This window comes from Oncorhynchus gorbuscha, linkage group LG19, assembly GCF_021184085.1.
Source record: "Oncorhynchus gorbuscha isolate QuinsamMale2020 ecotype Even-year linkage group LG19, OgorEven_v1.0, whole genome shotgun sequence".
NCBI lineage: Eukaryota > Metazoa > Chordata > Actinopteri > Salmoniformes > Salmonidae > Oncorhynchus > Oncorhynchus gorbuscha.
The window spans coordinates 20,776,105-20,791,849 of NC_060191.1; the positions used below are offsets into that span (position 1 = coordinate 20,776,105).

At 39.3% G+C, this 15,745-nt stretch overlaps 1 protein-coding gene across 9 annotated transcripts in view; it reads right to left on the reverse strand.

Moving 5' to 3' along the window:
• Nucleotides 1-8,838: 8,838 nt before the first annotated feature.
• LOC124005780 (ras/Rap GTPase-activating protein SynGAP-like) overlaps nucleotides 8,839-15,745 on the reverse strand; it is a 115,096-nt gene continuing 108,189 nt past the window's right edge. For 6 of the 9 annotated variants that reach the window (XM_046315320.1, XM_046315317.1, XM_046315315.1 and 3 more), the window contains one exon: nucleotides 8,839-15,390. In XM_046315320.1, coding sequence (XP_046171276.1) covers nucleotides 14,983-15,390 — 408 coding nt within the window. In that variant the 3' untranslated portion in view covers nucleotides 8,839-14,982. The remainder of the gene's footprint in view (nucleotides 15,391-15,745) is intronic. The other 3 variants (XM_046315323.1, XM_046315319.1, XM_046315321.1) reach the window with 2 other exon arrangements.

Genomic DNA, 15,745 nt, shown 5'->3' on the forward strand with positions numbered 1-15,745 from the left:
CGGGACCGTCACTAGTTACCACAGCTACAAAGTCATGACCTCCGCCATGTATACAATTTCTCTTAATTAAAATATGACTTAACCCTAACCTTTACCACACGGCTAACCGTATGCATAACCCCTACCTTAAATTAAGACCAAAAAGAAAAAAATAATACTAATATTTGTGGCTGTAGAATCTAGTGGACACCTAGCTAGATTGCCAGACAGCAAATCGTTATGATTCATTTGTTTGTGTAGGTTTGTGATCCCTGGCAATGTAAAACGTTTGTATATATATATTTGTGATTAGGGCTGCATGGCACAATAACCGGGTAACCAATGGTTATTGATGAAGACTGTCATGAAAATGAAATAAGAGTCATAACCAATTTACATTAGGCATTTAGCCGACACTCTTATCCTGAGCGACTTACAGTTAGTGCATTCATCGTACCCCTTTCCAGCAGCCAAATGACCTAGTGGCCTCACGGGTGGAATGTTATTCATATTTTTTCATAATTAATTTTTAAAAATATGAAAATCTGGTGTTTCTATGTCAAACAATTTTGTTATATTTCAGTCTTCTGTGATGTACAGTATATAAAGTGTAATTTTGTGATACAAACTCAAAATTGAATACATTTAAATTCTTTATCGGACATGGTATAGTGGTCTTCTTTTTTTAAGCCCATAACCATGTGTGTGAGGTGTATACTTTTGTTTCAAAGTAGATTTGTTTAAAACCAACAAGAAACACTGTGTGACCCTGATTATGCCCACTGCAGTAATAAGATAGCAAGGTTGGAAAACCACATATCACAGTCATAGTAGGTACATTTTTCCTCAATAAAGTACCTATCAGAAAAGTCAGTTAGTAAGAGGGAAAAGAGTTAAGTTTTTGTTCAAAAAAGGCTGTTTTTTTAAAATAAAAATATAAACGCAACATCCAAAGTGTTGGTCCGATGTTTCTTGAGCTGATATAAAATATATTCACAAAAAGCTTATTTCTACCAAATGTTATGCACACATTTGTTTACATCCCTGTTAGTGAGCATTTCTCCTTTGTTAAAATAATCCAACCACCTGAATAATCACTACACAGGTGCAACTTGTGCTGGGGACAATAAAAGGCCACTTTGTGCAGTTTTGTCACACAACACAAGTGTTGAGGGAGAAGCAATTGGTATGCTGACAACAGGAATGTCCACCAAAGCTGTTGTCAGAGAATTTAATGTTAATTTCTCTACCATAAGCTGCCTCCAATGTTGCCATTCATCCACCACCATCACCTCATGTTTCAGCATGATAAAGCACAGCCCCATGTCACAAGGATTTGTTCACACTTCCTGGTACCTGAAAATGTCCCAGTTCTTACATGGCCTGCATACTCACCAGAAATGTCCCCCATTGAGTATGTTCTGGATGCTCTGGATCGATGTGTTCCCGCCAATATCCAGCAAATTTGCACAGCCATTGAAGAGGAGTGGGACAACATTCCACAGGCCATAATCAACAACCTGATCAACTCTATGCGAAGGAGATGTGTCACACTGCATGAGACAAATGGTGGTCACACCAGATACTGACTGGTTGTCTGATCGACACCCCTACCTTATTTTTAAGGTATTTGGGACCAACTGATGCATATCTGTATTCCGAGTCATGTGAAATCCATAGATTAGGGCTTAATGAAAGTATTTCAACTGACTGATTTCCTTACATGAACTGTAACTCAGTAAAATACTTGAAATTGTTGCATTTTGCTTTTATATTTTTGTTCAGCATACAGTTGAAGTCAGAAGTTTACATACACCTTAGCCATATACATTTAAACTCAGTTTTCACAACTCCTGACATTTAATCCCAGTAAAATTTCCCTGTCTAAGGTCAGTTACGATCACCACTTTATTTTAAGAATGTGAAATGTCTGAATATTAGTAGAGAGCATGATTTAATTAAGCTTTTATCTCTTTCATCACATTCCCAGTGGGTCAGAAGTTTACATACACTCAATTAGTATTTGGTAGCATTGCCTTTAAATTGTTTAATTTGGGTCAAACGTTGTAACAAAGTTGCTTGGGGTCATTGTCCATTTGGAAGACCCATTTGCGACCAAGCTTTAACTTCCTGACTGATGTCTTGAGATGTTGCTTCAATATATCCACATAATATTCCACCCTCATGATGCCATCTATTTTGTGAAGTGCACCAGTCCCTCTTGCAGCAAATACCCCCACAACATGATGCTGCCACCCCCGTGCTTCACGGTTGGGATGGTGTTCTTCGGCTTGCAAGCCTCCCCCTTTTTCCTCCAAATATAACTATGGTCATTATGGCCAAACAGTTCTCTTGCATGCAGATCTGCTTTAACTCAGCGACATTTGTGGGTTTTCAAGTATGAACTGCTCATTTCAAGTTCTGCCACATCATCTCAATTGGGATTATTAGGTCTGGACTTTGACTAGAACATTCCAAAACTTCAAATTTGTTGCTTTTTAGCTATTTCTATGTAGACTTGATTGTGTGTTTTGGATCATTGTCTTGCTTCATGACCCAGCTGCACTTCAGCTTCAGCTCACAGATGGATGGCCTGACATTCTCCTGTAGAATATACTGATACAGACCAGAATTCATGGTTCCTTCTATTAAGGCAAGTCATCCAGGTCCTGAAGCAGCAAAGCATCCTCAAACCATCACACTACCAACCCCATGCTTGACCATTGGTATAAGGTTCTTACTGTGGAATGCAGTATTTGGTTATCGCAAGGCATAATTGGACCCAATTATATTTTTGAATCATCTGCCCATAGAGCATTCTTACAAGAGTCTAGATGATCATCAAGGTACTTCCACGTGTTTTTGGCAAACTTCAGTCAACTTTTTGGAAGACATGGGTCGCATGATGCCTGGTGAAAATCAAACACTGCATTCCAATAACTTGCAAAGAAGGGCACCTATTGATAGATGGGTAAAAAAATATATAAAATAAAGCAGACATTAAATATCCCTCTGAGCAAGCTGAAGTTATTAATTCCATCTCAGATGGTGTATCAATAAACCCAGTCACTACAAATACTTTTAAACAGTTAGAGTTTAATGGCTGTGATGGGAGAAAACATCAACATTGTAGTTACTCTACAATAGTAACCTAATTGACAGAATGAAAATAAGGCAGCTTATACAGAATAAAAATATTCAGAAACATGCATTCTGTTTTCAACAAGGCATTAAAGTAATACTGAATACAAAGTGTTTTGTTTGGGGCAAATCCAACACATTCAAACATGGTGGTGGCTGCATCATGTTATGGGTATGCTTGTCATCGGCAAGGACTAGGAAGTTTTTTAGGATAAAAAGAAACGGATTAGAGTTAAGCACAGGCAAAATCCTAGAGGAAAACATTGTTCAGTCTGCTTTCCAACAGACACTGGGAGACAAATTCACCTTTCAGCAGGACATTAACCTAAAACACAAGGCCAAATATACACTGGAGCTGCTTACCAAAATGACATTGAATGTTCCCGAGTGGCATAGTTACAATTTTGACTTAAATCAGCTTGAAAATCCATGGCAAGATTTGTAAATGGCTGTTCATGTCACGACTTCTACCGAAGTCGATGCTTCTCCTTGTTCGGGCGGTGCTCGGCGATCGACGTCACCGGTCTTCTCATATTCCATTTGTTTTGTCTGGTCTTCTTACACACCTGGTTCCAATCCCATTCACTATATGTTGTGTGTTTCCCCTCATGTCTTTGTCAGAGATTGTTTATTGTTATGTTCATGTTTTATGGATCGGTGTGCGACTGGTTCTTGTACCCACATTTATTTTATTATGGACTTTGGTTTTGTAGTTTGTTTTAAGTTATTAAAATACTCAATTTATACCAAGTTTGATTCTCCTGCGCTTGACTTCCCTGCCACCTACATACACGACGTGACAGTTTAGCAATGATCCACAACCAACTTGATAGAGCTTGAAGAATTTTAAAAATAATAATGTGCAACTATTCTACAATCCAAGTGTGCAAAGCTCTTAGAGACTTACCCAGAAAGACTGTAATTGCTGCCAAAGGTGATTTTAACATGTGTGAATACCTATGTAAATGAGATATTTCAAACATTTCTGAAAACATGTATTCACTTTGTTATTATGGGTTTTGTGTTGATGAGTGAGATTTTTTTTTGATTTAATCCCATTTCAATTCAGGCTGTAACAAAACAAAATGTGGAATAAGTCATGGGGTATGCATATTTATTTGTATTTTTTATTTGATCACTATTTGACCAGGTAAGTTGACTGAGAACACATTCTAATTTACAGCAACGACCTGGGGAATAGTTACAGGAGAGAGGAGGGGGGATGAATGAGACAATTGTAAAGTTTCTGAAGGCACTCTGTATATATAGAAAGCTGTGTACTTGCCTAATACATTTTGATTTGATTTGATTTGCTCCATTTGGTGGGTGTGGCGCCCCTTGGGGTCCCGAGGACAGAGTTTGGGAAACGCTGTCATATTCATTTAGGCTTTTCCTCTAGTTGAATTTTCTGCACACTATTGAGGAAGAGAATCGTCTCACAGCTGATAATCAGATAGGCCTTTTATGATCCACTGTACCAAAATTAACGAATGGGGGAATGCAATTGCGCATTTGCACACTAGATGAGCATTCTCAATATGGATGAGACTACTATGTTGAAATTTGTTGCTTACTGCATTTGATTTTACCAAACAGTATGTTCTAAATAGTATGAACTATGATTAGTACACAGTATGCAGTTTTATAAAGTAGTAGGCAAGACAGAATTCTGACACAGACAATATCTACAGGAAAGTAGGCCTTAAATCGACTTCCAAACACGGGTCTGAGTGTGGCTCTCAGGGTTTGTTTGATAACACAATGTAAATACATGCACACAATGCATGCATATACAGTTGAAGTCTGAAGTTTACATACACTTAGGTTGGAGTCATTAAAACTAGTTTTTCAACCACAAATGTCTTGTTAACAGGCTATAGTTTTAACAAGTCGGTTAGGACATCTACTTTGTGCATGACTCAAGTAACTTTTCCAACAATTGTTTACAGACGGATTATTTAACTTATAATTCAGTGTATCACAATTCCACTTGGTCAGAAGTTTACATGCACTAAGTTGACTGTGCCTTTAAACAGCTTGGAAAAGTCAAGAAAATTATGTCATGGCTTTAGAAGCTTCTGATTGGCTAACTGACATCATTTGAGTCCATTGGAGGTGTACCTGTGGCTGTATTTCAAGGTGTACTTTCAAACTCTTTGCTCGATTTCATGGGAAAATCTAAATAGATCAGCCAAGACCTCAGAAAAAAACATTGTATACCTCCCCAAGTCTGGTTCATCTCTGGGGGCAATTTCCAAATGCCTGAAGGAACCACATTTATCTGTATAAACAATAGTACGCAAGTATAAACACCATGGGACCACGCAGCAGTCATACCAATCAGGAAGGAGACTGTCTCCTAGAGATGAACGTACTTTGGTGTGAAAAGTGCAAATAAAACAACAAGGACCTTGTGAAGATGCTGGAGGAAACGGGTACAAAAGTATCTATATCCACAGTAAAGCAAGTCCTATATTGACATAACCTGAAAGGCTGCTCAGCAAGGAAGAAGCCACTGCTCCAAAACCACCATTAAAAAGCCAGACTACGGTTTGTAACTGCACATGGGACAAATATCGTACTTTTTGGAGAAATATCCTCTGGTCTGATGAAACAAAAATAGAACTGTTTGGCCATAATGACCATCGTTATGTTTGGAGGAAAAAGGGGGATGCTTGCAAGCCGAAGAACACCATCCCAACCGTGACTCACGAGGGTGGCAGCATCATGTTGTGGGAGTGCTTTGCTGCAGGAGGGACTGGTGCACTTCACAAAATAGATGGCATGATTAGTTAGGAAAATGATGTGGATATATTGAAGCAATATCTCATTACATCAGTCAGGAAGTTAAAGCTTGGTTGCGAATTGGTCATCCAAATGGCAAAATGGCTTAAGGACAACAAAGTCAAGGTATTGGAGTGGCCATCACAAAGCCCTCACCTCAATCCCATAGAAAATCTGTGGGCAGAACTGAAAAAGTGTCTGTGAGCAAGGAGGCCTACAAACCTGACTCAGTTACACCAGCTCTGTCAGGAGGAATGGGCCAAAATTCACCCAACTTATTGTGGAAAGCTTGTGGAAGGCTACCCGAAACAAGTTAAACAATTTAAAGGCAATGCTACCAAATACTAATTGAGTGTATGTAAACTTCTGACCCACTGGGAATGTGATGAAAGAAATTAAAGTTGAAATAAATCATTCTCTCTACTATTCAAATCAAATCAAATGTATTTATATAGCCCTTCGTACATCAGCTGATATCTCAAAGTGCTGTACAGAAACCCAGCCTAAAACCCCAAACAGCAAGCAATGCAGGTGTAGAAGCACGGTGGCTAGGAAAAACTCCCTAGAAAGGCCAAAACCTAGGAAGAAACCTAGAGAGGAACCAGGCTATGTGTGGTGGCCAGTCCTCTTCTGGCTGTGCCAGGTGGAGATTATAACAGAACATGGCCAAGATGTTCAAATGTTCATAAATGACCAGCATGGTCCAATAATAATAAGGCAGAACAGTTGAAACTGGAGCAGCAGCACTGCCAGGTGGACTGGGGACAGCAAGGAGTCATCATGTCAGGTAGTCCTGAGGCATGGTCCTAGGGCTCAGGTCCTCCGAGAGAGAGAAAGAAAGAGAGAAAGAGAGAATTAGAGAGAGCACACTTAAATTCACACAGGACACTGAATAGGACTGGAGAAGTACTCCAGATATAACAAACTGAGCCTAGCCCCACGACACATAAACTACTGCAGCATAAATACTGAAGGCTGAGACAGGAGGAATCAGGAGACACTGTGGCCCCATCCGAGGACACCCCCTGTCAGGGCCAAACAGGAAGGATATAACCCCACCTACTATTATTCTGGCATTTCACATTCTCAAAAAATTCATTCTCAAAAAATAAAGTGGTGATCCTAACTGACCTAAGAGGGAAATTTTAAGAGGGGATTAAATGTCAGGAATTGTGAAAAACCTAGTTTAAATGTATGTGGCTAAGGTGTATATAAACTTCCGACTTCAACTTTACTTAAGGGCCGGATCACCACATCTGGGGTTTTGGGCACCTACCTTCAGGCGGCCCCACAACCAGGGGTTGGAACCAAAATTATTTTCCAATCGTTTCCTTCTGAACAGAACCACATTATTTTAGTTCCGTTCCTCTGTTCCAGCCAGCAAAATATAGTTCTGAACTAGTTTGAACCCCCAAAAAGTACCGGTTTATATCGTTCCTTACTGTTCCTTTTTTAACCTGTGATATCAACAGTTTTTTACATTTAGCTCATTAAATTACTTGACCAATCAATGCAGACAGAGCAGGTAAGGTAATTGTTTACATGTGTGATGGACAGACAAGTGTAGCCTATGGTGCAAGATGCGACTGACATTTTGTTGGTGGGGAAGGAAAAGAGCGAGAGAGGGTTGTGGAGGAGGCTTGAAGTGCTGGGCATCTTGTTATGACATGCATTATCCGAATTGGGTCCACTAAATTATACCTAAGAGGACAGGCTTCTATGGAAGAACTTTGAATGTCCTTTGAGCTAGCTAGCTATCAAGCTTGTGTGTGCAGAGTGGCACCAGAATTAAAATCACATCTTACCTTTTTGTAGTTAATAAATCCTTTGTGAAACAATATAACTAGGCCTATTGCATTATTAGCTAGCATTTAATAAGTTAATAGATTCTTCTCAAGCTAATTAAAAATCTCTCTCCCTGTCTTCTGAATCACGATTCTAACGTCAGTACAGTAGCCTATGCTTTGGTGGGGGATGGGCAGGTATCCTATATACGCACACACACTTACAAAGATTTCAGCTTGCAGGCAGACACTGGAATACGTTTCTGAGTGACAGAGTAAGGGTTTTGCATAGGCGCTTTGTTGCATTTTCTTGTGGGAATAGTAAAAATGCCTGCAACATAAAAGGTTATTAACTGGTTCTTGTGCTTTTAAAGTTCTGTTCCTGAACAGTATGGATTACTTTTGTTCCATGTTCTATTTCTGTTCCTTGAAAATGTTTGCTATTTTTCTGTTTTTTTTGGGGGGTCCTGCAATTCTACACATTTTGTCATGCCTTATGATGTGAGCATATGCTAAAATCCAGGGGGTGGTTTAGAAAAGTCAGTTTAATAACACTTTTCTGTGGATATTTTCTCTCAAATTTTCAGCATAATGACCAACCACCAAGACAACCGGTAGAGTAAGTTCAAAGGTAATATAGTTCAACAATCTGGCTTGCAGAGGTCCTGAGAAGACCTTTCCAAACAATTTTATTGTATTATGTCAGACAGTGACTAGCTAGCAAGCTATCACCGGATGATGTATCAGGCTACATACAGTGCCTTCCAAAAGTATTCATACCCCATGTCTTATTCCACATTATTTTGTGTTATAATCTAAATTCAAAATGGATTAAATATATTTTTTTCTCACCCATCTCCACACAATAACTCATAATCACAAAGGGAAAATATGTTTTTAAAAATGGTTGCACATTTATTGAAAATGAAATACAGAAATATCAGATTTACATGGGTATTCACACCCCTGACTCAATACATGTTAGAATCACCTTTGGCAGCGATTACAGCTGTGAGTCTTTCTGGGTAAGTCTCTAAGAGCTTTGCACACCTGGATTGTAGAATATTTGCACATTATTACTTTTTAAATTCTTCAAGTTCTGTCAAGTTGGTTGTTGATCATTGCTAAACAGCCATTTTAAAGTCTTGCCATTGATTTTCAAGCCGATTTGAGTCAAAATTGTAACTAGGCCACTCGGGAACATTCAATGTCACCTTGGTAAGCAATTCCGGTGTATATTTGGCCTTGTGTTTTAGTTAATTGTCCTGAATTTGTTGATCCATCCTTGGTTTTCTTATATCACAGTTAAACTACGTAACTGCTTTAAAGACACTATTGGCCTCATGGTGAATCTCCCTGGTCCTTCTGGTTGAATCTCTGTTTGAAATTCACCGCAGAGATTGAGATTGAGACCTTACAATCATTTGGATGTGTGGGGTACAGAGATGAGGTAGTCATTCAAAAAGAATGTTAAACACTATTATTACAACTTATTATGTGACTTTTTAAGCACATTTTTAATCCTGAAATAATTTAGGCTTTTCACAACAAAGGTGTGGAATACATTTCTAAAAACATAGTTCCACTTTGACATTCTGGGGTGTTGTTTGTTGGCCAGTGACACAACATCTCAAATGAATCCATGTTATATTCAGGCTGCAACACAACAAAATGTGGAAAAAGTCAAGGGGTGTGAATACTTACTAAAAGTCCTCACTTTTATCTCACATGAAATGCACCAACAGCCTCAGCAAATAATATTTGCAAACGTGATTGGTTATGGTAACGTCGACTACTATGATCTTACTGGCATACTGCGTCTTTGGTTGTCCAGTGATAATATAATGATGATTCTGTAACCTACGGTATATCTCTTGATTTGGACCCCAGAATAGGCCTCATAAATGGCCAACAGGCCTAGTAAGAGTTTCAAGATATTTTTCACTGTGGTGACTGTTCTGTAGGAATGATACAAAAAATACATATCACATCTTAATTTAAGAAGTTAATTATGTGTTTATTATTCATTTGTTTAAGTATTTCTATCTCCAAGATTCACCCACCCGAAAAATATAAATTCCGGCTTATTCAAAAATGAAATGAAGGAATTGTTATTGACCGCATCAAAGGAATGAATCAACAAAAGCAAAGTGGCAATAATCATAATCATTATTACAATAATAGTTAAATCATCAGAATATCCACATTCATAACAAATCCATGTACAATGGCAATACACTCTTCAATATCACTCTTTCAATTAAAATACACAAATCCCCGAATGTCTGTCCTTTTTAAAACAAAAATAGAGTGGTTGGGGGACTATGGCTTGTCAAGGGGTATGACTATGAGTGACCTGTGGGGTTGAAGGTTCAAGGTTGAGGGAGGGTTGGCGAGTTGGAGGCACACTTAATAGAACTTGAAGAAATGGCTAATAACATGGTGTTACTTGCATGGAAGAGTTGCTTCACAAGTAACAGTGTGATCTGAACCAAATGTTCAGCCTGACAGAGGGGCCTATGAGAGGCAGAGTTCGGGGAACTAAATTGGAAAGATTAGATAAGGGTTGTCTGGATAATTATATACATCAGAATGACAACCATTGCAAACATTTAATGTAGAGAACGTAAAACTTAAATCAAATAACAAGGAAGAATCCTAATAGTTACAGGAATTTAAAAAAGGAGATGGAGGTCACTGGAAATATTATCTTAGTTATTCTATATACTGTATATGTACAAACATTGCTTGGTCACCCAAATATCATTTTTAAAAATGCCTCAGTTGATGAGAAAATTAGTGTAAGCCAGAGATTGTTTTGAGAGGCATAATTAGGTGTGTAGGTGTTCAGAGGTGTCAGATTGGTCAGTGTCTGCACAGAAAGTGCTTCCCAGACAGCTGTCCTTTAAATTGCCAGTGTGAATCTCTCCACTCCAACATTTCTCTTTGAGGAGTCAAATATGTCATTTACGAGAAAGGGAGAGAGATTAGAGGATCGAGGAAAAAACTGTACACCCTGCGTATACAAACAAACTTTATATACACATAGACATACTATATATACACACACATATCCAGTATATACACAACAACTGTACACACACTGTATATACACACACATTCAATCACTTAAAAGGTATTAACCTCTAATCTCTCGCTCTTTTGATGTGTCATTTTTCAGTGGTCAGAGGCGAAGGAGGGCACAGGGTTTTATTTAGCTTCTGTGTCAGTGGAGTCCATACAAAGAAATCAAATGGAAGTTATACAGAAACTAGGCTCCAGAATTCGGTCTCACCACACTGGAAAAACATAATAAACTCGTGTCTGCCCCACTAAGCTTACATCAGAGACTGAAATAGGAAAACAAAAACGTGATGGTAAGGATGTCCTCTTCTAAGGAGTTTTAGATCGTCTGTAAAATGGAGAGCTCCCCAGCGACTGTCAAGTAGAGAAACAACATCCATCCTCTCATCTCTCTTCCGGGGATTACAAGAGAGAAGTGGAGGGGTACAGGTCACTGCAACGTGCCGATCATTGTGAGGGGAGCAGGTAAAACAACAGTTTGTGTTTTTTTCCGTCACAATCCCAGGACAATCTTTCTCCACAAAAGGGTCATGTTCCATAAGATTGTCTTAAGAAAACTCAGTTGATACAAAATTGATCATTTCTGGACTGTCATGAGATACTAGAGTCATAAACATTTGCGCAGGAAGATTTCCAATGGATAGTTTTTGTAGTACTACGGTAAGAATAAGCATTATTATAGAAATATAAATCATAGCATTGTCTACATTTTTCAAAGTTTTAATTGAAGCAATATTTTGTTTTGTAGCAGTTTCACTTGTAATAGGCTGTGCATAATTAGTTTCCTTTAAATTTAAAACGAATAGAGATAAAGAACAAAACCGAAACCATGGGAGATATGAACAGGAGCAGACAGGTCTAACAGGGGTGAACATAAACTGAGGTGGTTGAAAATGGTTAAGAATAGATAGAAAGAGAAATGGGTAGATAGTGGGTGGACTGTAGAAAATGTTAGGAAGGAAAAATGCAAGAAACATTGTGAGATCATTGAAAAATGTAAGGAAAGAAAGATTACAGCACCTTTGAAATGCATCTTACACACACAGTAGCTCTCCCTCATTTCATTTACTGCTCAATCCCAAAAAGCTTAATATCATGTCAATCTGCATAGCTGTTCTTCACATGCTTGATGAGCCAACAAAACCATTTCCCGAGATTGGCAAGTCTTTAAAAGAAAATCAAACATCTAATCACAAGCATCAAATACAGATTGTCCAGCCATCCAATCAGAGAGAGAGGGCCCAAGTAAAGTAGGATAAATAACACAGCAGATCCTTACATGGTCAGCTGTGGCTCTGGACTATCCTTAAGGTCAGGAGAATTGGACCAATGGCCCAACTTCTCCCTTTGTCAGCCAATCGCATCACGAGAGAGCGCTCTTGATATATGGCCAGGCCATGCGGGCTGCCCATGTTGCCTCAGCCAATTAGGTTCCAGATTGTCCTCCACGAAGCTGCGTGATTGGCTAAGAGGAGAAAAGGAAAACAGAGAGAGAAGGAACGGGGAGGTGCTTGATGAGTTGCTATCCAGTTATAGTCATCCCACTGGGCACAGACGTCATTTCAATGTCTAATTTTGATTTACATTTGGTTGACTTGTCAACTAATGTGAATTTAATCCATGTCATTGGATTTAGGTTAAAAGTAGGGTGAAAAAAATACTACATTCCCTAACGTCCCTAATGAAATTCATAACTACATCACATTTAGCCTTTTTGTTTAAATTATGTAGAATCACTGTTGATTCAACCAGTTTTTGCCCAGTGGGATAGATCTTGTAATAGATGGACCAACCACTGTATCTGATGGCAGTCACTCCAAAGATGGATTAATCTCCGTCAGTTTGCGTTCAGCTCTGAGGCAATTATTTGTTTACCTGAGTCTCTCAATTCTGCGTCTCTGAGGTATATTAATGGCAATGCTCATATATCAACCAGTGACCCTGTATAGTCCCACATATTTACTCAATGCAGATGTAAAGCCCTAGTTGCTTTAAAATACATTTTATTACTGATATGAATGTTTTGGCACTCGAAAGGTAGCCCTATTAGCTGACTTAAGCTAACTACATCAAACTCAACCTATTAATAATCACATTTGGTTAACTTTTAATTCAACACTCATAGCTAAATCTCTCTCATATCTCTGAATCTCACCCACTCTACGTTATGGCTAATCCCCTAGTACTGATTCGACACAGCATTGGCAGAGCCATTTTGACCGTATACACTAAGTGCCGAATCCTAACTTGAGATCTGCATGTTAAACTCAGACTTACTCGTAAAGCATGATGCCAATGGGAGAACTGCAAAAATATAAATCAAGTTAGGATTTGGCCCTTAGTAAATGGACTCTTAATCAAATACAAGAGTTAAATAAGACTGACGTTGGGTTCTGCAAAACCAGGACTGTCTGAAGCATGTTAATGCTCTTGAGACGCTAAGCCAGCTAAGGAATGTTCTCCAACTAGTTATAAAGCACCACCAGTGTGAATCTTAAAGGGCCAAAATAAACCCAAATTCACATCGAAACAAAGATTACAATGGACAAGTTATACACAAAACAAGAGGACATGACAACACAGTATCACAGTATTCACTGACAGATGATATCTGAACAGGTGACACAAAGCAATCAATTCCTTTAAGCGCACGGTGTAGCATATTTTAAATTTGAAATACTCTTTACTAACAATGCCCCCAACAAACTTTGTTTTCTCAAAATGTTGTTACATCAGCATTCATCATGCTCAGCTATGTTAACTTAAAACAGTCCCTCGAAACGACATGAAGAAAGTCTATGCCACATATACATTTGGCTGAGCACTGTTTGACTACTGGCCAAAATGTGATTATCTGAGACCCAGGCACTTAAGGCTAGACTTAACTGGCTACCCCAAAATAAGAATCAAATAAATCGGTTTTGGTACTAAACAGAAAAAGCCATGACAACTATTTTGGAAGTGTACTAGGTGTTACAAGTGACTACGTTATATGCCTGGACACTGAAGGTCCAAAAATAGCATTCCTTTTATATATTCAACCACTTCAAATTCCCGGTAAACTTTTTTACCTGACAACTTTGCTATTGTCTCATTTGGTTTAAGCACCCTACTGGACCCAGCTCCCACTCCATTACACAATTGCACACATAGGGACACGACACACACATAACAAACAAACAGACAAATACATAAAAGAAATAGGCTACCTTCACAATAACAGACAGAGTGAGAGAGACAGACATACAGACCGTGGGAAACATGAAAGGCAGCGCTATGACACACACACTCGATTTGGAGATGGCACTGTTTGTGTCTGGAGCACCAGTTGATCACACACAGGTTCTGAGATTGAGAAGAGAAAACATTGCACGAGTCCAGTCCACGAATGGGAAGTCCCTTAATTAACACATTTTTGAAAACATCACACACTTTCCTTAGGCCATAGGCCATGTCTGTGAAAACCCCAAAATGAAACCGTATTCTGCTTGTTCTGCACTCTGTAGTTAGTCTGCATTTTAAAAAGCATAGTTATTTTGGGATCTTGATAAGACTGCTTATGTACTATCATCAAATAATATAATCTTTCTGTCAATATCATCTCCACCTGTTATTTGAAAACCCTGTTAAAATACACTCAAAGGCACTAAGGAAACCAAACTACAAAGCCAGATGACCACATCTCTACCAATGAAATTTGAGAGCTGGAGTTTTCAGGACAGGAAATGACAAGACCTTTATCGATGGAATTATGGGATACTACACGCATGTATATAGCAGGATGCTATTGGCTACTGAGAAGTCTTTAGGGAGTGAGATGTTATATAGTGTTTGCTTACGGTCTATATTTGATTAAACAAACACACAAAGCAAAATCTCACATAGTTGCTTGGTTTGGTGATTAGGCCTATACCAGTGTTTTATAGGCTCTCTAGTTTGATCGATTGAAACAGTACATGAGGATCCCACAATGTCAGCGATAACTAAAAGGTATCATTATCTTGTCCTGCAAGACAGATACTGACCAAAGCCCAGTTTGAGCATGACGGAAATGAGGTCCATTGGAAAGCCCTTTTGTTGTCTTGTGTGATAATGCTGAACGTACTGTACAGTTAAATGTACAATGACTGCTGCCCCCCACACATTTCTTCTCTCTCTGGTTTGAGTACACATAAAATAAACTGGAAAGATTGCAGTCATCTCATCCTCCTCAAAAAAGGAAGGAAATGTGGCAAGACTTTTTTATTTGTGTCTTCTCTCTCTGATTTGGTTTTGTGTTGTTTTTGACCTGCTCCCTCTCCTCTATGCCCAGTCCTGCTGTTGTAGTGCTCTCAGCTGCCTCCGTGCTTGTCACTGGGGAGGATGTAGGGTTGCCACGGAGCTCTCCATTCTGGGGTGGATTGGGATGGAGATGAGGAGTGGGGGGAGGAGGAGGGTCTACGGGTGAGGAGGGGACTCCATTCTCATTCCGGGGCAAGCTGGTGGAGGAGATGCCCGAGGAAGAGATAGTAGGGTCAGGATCAGTGGTCATCCCTCCTTCTTTTTCTCCTCCTCCCCCTCTTCCACCTTCAGTATTCACACAGGGGTCTGCTGAACCCAGGGAGGAATGCTGGGCCCCCTAGCAAGACAGAGAGAGGGAGGGGAGAAGAGGAGTAGGAGAGGGGAGAGATGGGAGTGGGAGAAGGGGCATTCAGTGGGGGATTTGTGGCATGGACAAGGGTGTAAAGGAGTCAGCCAATCCAGGGAAGAGAGAATGAGGCAATATGAAGAGTCATATATGAAGCAGGAAATGTGTAGAGAGAAGGCAACAGGGAGGATGGAAGGAGAGGGAGATATAAACAAGCAAGGAATAATCAAATGAAAAGAGGAGGCCAGTGAAGAACAAACAGGTGGGTAGAGGAGAGAGTAAATAGGTGAATCAGTTACGAATGTAGAAAGAAAAGAATGGAGGAAATAGTGTGGGGTGATGTTGG